Source organism: Octopus bimaculoides, chromosome 18, assembly GCF_001194135.2.
Source record: "Octopus bimaculoides isolate UCB-OBI-ISO-001 chromosome 18, ASM119413v2, whole genome shotgun sequence".
NCBI lineage: Eukaryota > Metazoa > Mollusca > Cephalopoda > Octopoda > Octopodidae > Octopus > Octopus bimaculoides.
In genome coordinates this window covers 2,029,844-2,037,012 of record NC_068998.1, presented here as the reverse complement: position 1 = coordinate 2,037,012, position 7,169 = coordinate 2,029,844, and the positions used below count along the sequence as shown (strand labels likewise).

General features: G+C 39.1%; 1 protein-coding gene across 3 annotated transcripts in view; it reads right to left on the bottom strand.

The window, feature by feature from the left end:
* Nucleotides 1-2,024: 2,024 nt before the first annotated feature.
* LOC106871454 (U4/U6 small nuclear ribonucleoprotein Prp3) overlaps nucleotides 2,025-7,169 on the bottom strand; it is a 17,532-nt gene continuing 12,387 nt past the window's right edge. For all 3 annotated transcript variants that reach the window (XM_014917936.2, XM_052974554.1, XM_014917929.2), the window contains exons 15-20: nucleotides 6,453-6,552; nucleotides 6,211-6,324; nucleotides 5,275-5,393; nucleotides 4,212-4,295; nucleotides 3,582-3,640; nucleotides 2,025-2,823 (exon numbers count right to left, since the gene is read on the bottom strand). In XM_014917936.2, coding sequence (XP_014773422.1) covers nucleotides 2,668-2,823; nucleotides 3,582-3,640; nucleotides 4,212-4,295; nucleotides 5,275-5,393; nucleotides 6,211-6,324; nucleotides 6,453-6,552 — 632 coding nt within the window. In that variant the 3' untranslated portion in view covers nucleotides 2,025-2,667. The remainder of the gene's footprint in view (nucleotides 2,824-3,581; nucleotides 3,641-4,211; nucleotides 4,296-5,274; nucleotides 5,394-6,210; nucleotides 6,325-6,452; nucleotides 6,553-7,169) is intronic.

The following is a 7,169-nucleotide window of genomic DNA, read 5'->3' as shown; positions in this document are numbered from 1 at the left end:
GAAGTTGTTTCCTGTTTGTTTGCAGTCTTTATTGCACCTGAACATCTGCCACAAACAAAAACTAACTTGCTAGTTAACCTGCCTTTGATGTTGCTGCACCTCTTATGTGTCCATAGCTTGCACCGGGTACATCTTATAGAGTTACTACCTACTCCTTTTATGTTGCTGCACCTCTTATGTGTCCATAGCTTGCACCGGGTACATCTTATAGAGTTACTACCTACTCCTTTTCTACATACTGAGCAGGGCCATCTACCCTTGGCATAATTTTAATTATTCTCACCTATGGTATTTATGATATTAATTACAAGCTAAGGAAAGAATTTTTGGGTGGTCACATGATCTGTGTGTATGTATGACTGTTTCCCCCCACTATGCTGCTTGACAACTGGTGCTGGTTTGTTCACGTTCCATTGACATAGTGGTTCAGCAAAAGAGACTAATAGAATATGAACCATGCTTAAAAAAAGTGCTGGGGTCAATTCATTTGGCTAAAAACTCTTCAAGGCAGTGCCCCAGCATGGCCACAATCTAATGACTGAAACAAGTATAAACAAAAAAAGGATATAAAAGCAGCAACGAAGGGGATTTCTATGAAAAGTTGAACCTTTCAGAAATAGAAAAGGAAACCGGTTTCATATCACACAGCCTATTGTGTTAAATATGCAGAAGTCAATGAGGAAAATCTCTACATTGTTACTAGACCTAGTAGAAATAGCAACCAAACCTCCCTCAATTCATACTCTAATGTTGACTATGTGCTAGCTAGCCATAGTGAAAATAGCAGCTTAATTTCCTTCAAATCACACCTCATCTTGTGTGTGTGTCGTAGTAGTTGACCTCGTGAGAACTGTACGTACTGAAGGTGGTATTTGTAACTGGTTTAGCCTGACTCTTACTGGTAACTGTGTCACCAAGACTGGCTTAACAGTCCCAGATAATGACACTTCTCTTAGACATCACAAACAACATGGCCTAAAAAAATGATTTGTACCAGTAGAATGTTGATTTTCATGTCAAAAGTGATCAAATCTTTTCAGGAACATTCATAACTATTTCTACCTTGTTGTTGTTGTTGTTGTTATTAGGGTGGCGAGCTGGCAGAATTGTTAGCACACCAGGCAAAATGATTAACAGCATTTTATCTGTCTTCAGATTGTGAGTTCAAATTCCACCGAGGTCAACTTTGCCTTTCATCCTTTCAGGGTTGATAAATGAGTGCCAGCAAAACACTGATGAGGAGGAGGGGTGTCTGATATAATCAACCAGTCTCCCCCCACCCCCTGCCAGACATTGCTTTTTGCTTAACCCTTTTGTTACCATATTGAGGTATTGTTTTACAGTCAAATACTCCTCTCCTGTTACTAACCCCTTATTTGTTTTGCAATTAAGGGGTTTCTTATTTTGTCTTCAAAGGCATAAAGCCAACAGACATCATCATTCAATGTCTGCTTTTCTGTGCTTGTATGGGTTACACAAAATTAATTGAGGCAAATTTTCTATGGCTGGATGCCCTTCCTGTCACCAAACTTCTTTCAGTTTCTATCTACCAAATCTACTCGCAAGGTTTTGGTTAGTCCAGAGCTATAGTCAAAGATAATTGCCCAAGGTTCCACACCTTGGGACTGAACCACAAACTCCATGGCTGGGAAGCAAATTTCTTAACTACATAGCCATGCCTGCACACACAAACACACATAATCGAGAGAGCTGCTATGTGGTTGCCAAACCTGCAAGAAACAACAGTTAAACCTCTCTGTTGCCTTAAATAAGGAAGGGATATTTTCTAATGTCGTCTGCATATCACACTTTTGATCAAGAGTCATCGCAGTCAGGACTGACCTGAAGTTAACCCCCACCACACACACACACACAATCATGCATGTATGCATAAATGATTGTACACATACATATATGTGATAGCTGTATACATACGCAATAACATGCAGATAAAATCACTGAATTTATTAAACTAGAGAAATAACAAAAAAACAGGAAAAATATAAACAAAAAAACAAAACGAGTTTTCATAAAAATTGTGATTTAATGAATATTTTTCAGTTTTTTTTCTTTGTTTTCCCCACTTCGTCCCCGTAAACACACACACACAGGCTTTGAACTCAAAACTTCTCAGTTGCATTCACTTAACTGTATTTCATTTGTCAGTCAAGTCTTTCGCTGTTCCTCAACATTTTGGTTTTTCTTCCAGAATCAATCTTCTTCACTTCCAGACTATTAACTGTGGAACACATTCAGAATACCTTGGCCAGTCTTTCAATGCCATTTTCTTTTTTTTTTTCTTCATTCCTTCTTCGCAACTCAGTCTCCAATTCAAAACAGATTTTAAACAAAACAATTTGAAGACAGACTAAAAACATCTGCCTCTTTTTTTCTTTTTTTTTTTATTGCTTTCATTTCAATTTTGCTAATAATGTTTTCTTTTTGTGTCAGTGAAAGAACAGAGACAGATGATTTTTTTTTCAAAAACAGGCTGGAAACAGTTTTCACACTGCTTCGTCTCTCTCCTCTTGTAAAGCACTGAGTTTGCAAGATGGTGACTACAGTAGTCAATGGCTTAGAAACTGTTACAGTTTTTGGAACGGTAACAGGTGCCAGTAGTAGTAGTAGTAGTAGTAGTAGTTCTAAGATATGACAGTATTTACGATGTCATAATTCTTCACCGGCAGCTTCAAATACATTGCTGCTATAAGCCAAGTCCCAGTAAAATTCCACGCCACATTTGCGGAACTGTTCCCGAGCAAAACTTTCTGTTGGGCACGCCTTGAACTTCATTTCACCAAAGCCACGTGTCTTCGTTGTCCCCTGAGAGAAAATGACAGAAACAAAGAAAAAAAAAACATTTAAAAATTGAGTTAATTGGTTAAAAGTTAACCAACCAATAGCCAAATAAATAAAAAGGAGTGAATTATAACTAATGCATGTGTTTGTTGTTGACATAATGACCCTCCCAAAATGCATTGAAAGATGACTATTTTCTTTAACCCTTTTGTTACCATATTTCTGTTGAAATACACTGCCTTCATTTCAATTAATTTTTAAAACAAGAATGAATTTAGTAATATAACTGTCATTATTAAGCTGAGGTTTACAACAAATTAACAGAAAATTTTGATGAAAGATTTTAGTTTAGATCACATTAAATCAAGAAGTTTGTATCTTAAACCAGGGCAGTCTCAGGTTGGTTGTTAACAAAATGGTTAATGATTTAGTGGCAGGAGAAGGGACAGAACCCATAACACTTCACAACTGATGAGTGGGGAAGAAAGGAAGATACTATCAAACCTGTGACCTCTTTTACTGCTTCTAAAACAGATGACTCTTATGAGAGGCAACCAAGCATCAGTTGGTTGTGTCAAACTGGAAGATGAATTAAGCCCACAACGCAGAAACACATACCAACTTACAACATAATTCCCCCCACACACACATAGTTGATTGAAGGTCATTAGGGTAGAACACACCTGAAGCTGAAGGTGCTACTGAGTGGAATTGAACCTGGAACAATGTAACTGAAAAACACTTTTCTTAGTAAATGAGAATAAAACCTCAACAGTCCTTACCTCCCACACCAATGTACATTTGTTGGTCTTGGCAGATTCCTCCTCTGAATCACTATCATCTAAACAAATAAAATAAACAACAACAGAAATTAATTAGCTGAAAAGGTAATTACACAGTTTTTGTTAACAAACTTCAAGTTCTCACTAATCCATCATAGTTTTTATTAACTGCAGGCTGTCTTTAATCCATAACTGAATCCCTAGTTTATCTTGTCTTCAGCTGTTGAAGCTCACTTTGGAAACAAGAACTAAAAAAAGCAAAGCAGTTAATCACTTTTGCGAATGAATGAGGACGGCAGTGTGAAAAAGTGCCACACCCTAGCAGTTGAGGGAACCTGTCGAAGAGGTAGACCCAAGAAGACCTGGGATGAGGTGGTGAAGCACGACCTTCAAACATTGGGCCTTACCGAGGCAATAATTAGTGACCGAGACCTTTGGAGATATGCTGTGCTTGAGTAGACCCAACAAGCCAAGTGAGACCATAACCTATGATGGGCGTTCACACAGCCACTTCATCATCATTATCACAGAATCTCATTTAGAGAACTTCAATATTTAAGTTTTTAAAAAAAATCTGTATCACAATTGAACCTCTGGATGGGTGTAAGACAAAAACAAACAAATAATCACCCTCGTCTTTGGTGTGCTGCTGGGTTTCGGCCCATTTTATCCGATGGAGGATCAAACGTTTGAATTTCCTCTGTTGTTTTGGACCTGTAGGAAGAAAGCGTTCATTAACAATTAACATTAATCAAAGGATTTGGATTAACTAACAGGATTTACAATGACAATGAGGTGGTGGTGGGGGGGAAGAGCCATGAATTAATGAAAACTGTTTTATCACTGAAATGTGAACTCCCTAAAATACAACTATTTAGTTTACACTCAGGTTTAATTTGTATAGGGTCCTCTTTGGATTGTTGGTCTCCTTGATCATTGATTCACATTTATATATATATATACATACACACACATATATATATACACACAGAGACATATAAACACACATATATATGTATGTATGTATGTATATGGTGATTGCTGTTTCCTTGCCAATGACATTTTAGACTTTCCATCCATGACCTCTCAGATGATCATTCACTCCACTGCAGATCTGCATGGTTTGAAGTCTGCCCAAGTCTTCACTCTTGCATCACCATCGGACTTTCTGTAGATGGAATGACAAATGAGATCACCATAACAAGACATCTGTACAGAATTGGATTATAACGAGAAACGCTTGTATAACACGAGTACAACTCTCTGAGTCTCCATGATTAGAGACCCTAGTGACAGGCCGAAGAAGCAAGATGACCAATAATCACATGAGACCTCATGTTTTACATCACAGTACCCGTCTCGTAGAAGGATGCTGTGAGAACAGCTAGGGGACCCTCACACCCAGTGATTTTTACTGCATGCCCTGACACCAACCAAAGTTATTTCTATATCCCTGTGCTCAGATGAATTGCCATCATATATGCTAGATAACCCATAACTGGGACCCTGACTGGTACAACTACTTCGGCTCAGAATAGACCCCAGAACAATAGTGTCTAGAATGTAGTTCCATACTATCCAAACCCTGAAATGCCTGAACCAAAGCCCCACCACTGGATGAAGTTTAAAGTTTAAAGATGCCAACTTCTTAACTACACGACTATGTAATAAGAACAAGAAAGATAACTCTTACCTCCTTCGACAACCACGACGTTGCAATCTTTGTACAGAACCACGATACCAGTCATGAATAACTGATTGACGTTTGTCTCGATTTTGAACTTTCGAGCTGGGTTACTGAGATCGCGTATTCTGAAAGAATGAACGAAAACGTTAAGAATGGAATTGAGGGTAAATACTGAATAAACGTGTTTGTTCCTCACTGAGAATCCCACGCTAAAAAATTATTAACTCTCTGCTCAATCAGAATAGTTCCGTTTGCTTGCAATTTCAAGAATCTGATAAAAATAATCATCATCATCATCATTTAAAGTCCATTGTCCATGCTGGCATAGGTTGGATGGTTTGACCAGGGCTAGCAAGCTGGAAACTCCAAGCTGATTTGGCATGGTTTCTATGGCTGGATGCCCTTCCTTACACCAACCACTCTGAGAGTGTAATGGGTGCTTTTACATGCCACTGGCATGACACCAGTATCTGCCAGGACTGTGGTTTTACTTGGCTTGATGGATCTTCTTTTCAAGTATGACATAATGCCAAAAGTCTCGGTCATTCATCAGTGCCTCCATGAGGCCCAACATTCAGGTGCTTTTCACATGCCACCAGCATCGGCCACTTTACCTCCATGAGGCCTGATGTTTGGATGCCTTTCCCATCACCAACCCTAACCTGTTTCTAAGTATGACCAGACATGTTTTTGCAGAATACTGGAAATGAACGACACTGCCTGCGTGACAGTGACACTCATTTACAACTACCATATGATGTCAAGATATGGTGATACAAATACACACGCAATGGGCTTCTTTAAAGTTTCCGCCTACCAAATCTGTTCATAAAACTTTGGTTGACTCTTAAAGAGCCACATACAATAAACAGGCTGATCACATGATTATTAACCAATGGATTACCCCAGAGAAGAAGAGGACAACATTGAAGTGACTCTCACCTGAAAACAGACACATGAACACCTAAACTTGTATCTTCTTTGATCTTTCTGATTTTCTTTTCTCTCCGCTGTTCAGCAGTTAGTTTACGAGCAGCATTTGCCTCTTCATGAGCCCTGGAAGAAATAGTTATTAATTAAAACAAAATTTTAATTACTAATCATATTTGGGTCAACCCAGATCACATTTAAAACAAAAGTGCTATTCAAAGGTTTGACAAAAAGAAAACAAACAAATTACTCACTTTTGCCGTTTCACCATCTGAGCACGGACATGAGCTTCAACTTTGGTTGGGTCTTGGACAGCTTCAGTTCCTAACACCCGCATCAAATTTGCCATACGTACTAGAGAAGAAAACAAGATCGTTTTTAATAAAATCATTTTGTCACGAATAACATGATAATTCTATTTTCACCGAATAATTTGTCATCATCAGCAACAACAACATCATTTATGTCTATTTTTTCCAGGCTGGTTCAGAATTAATTTTCAAAGTGTAAGAGATATAACTGCACTGGTGTGGTCATGTGATATGCATGGATGAGGACAGCTGTGTACAGAAGTGCCGATTTCTAACTGTGGGGGGAACCTGTGGAAGAGGTAGACCCAGGCCCTCATCACTCAACATGGTTATTTTAGGATTTTCGAGCGAGATCGTTGCTGGTGCCCCTGGACTGGCTCTTGTGTGGGTGACACATGAGGTTTCTCGAGCGAGATGAGCGTGGCCGTTGCCAGTACCGCCTGACTGGCCTTCGTGCGAGTGACACGTAAAAGCACCCACTACACTCTCTGAGTGGTTGGCGTTAGGAAGGGCATCCAGATGTGGAAACACTGCCAAATCAGATTGGAGCCTGGTGTAGCCATCTGGTTTCACCAGTCCTCAGTCAAATCGTCCAACCCATGCTAGCATGGAAAGCGGACGTTAAACGATGATGATGATGATGATGATGATGATGATGAT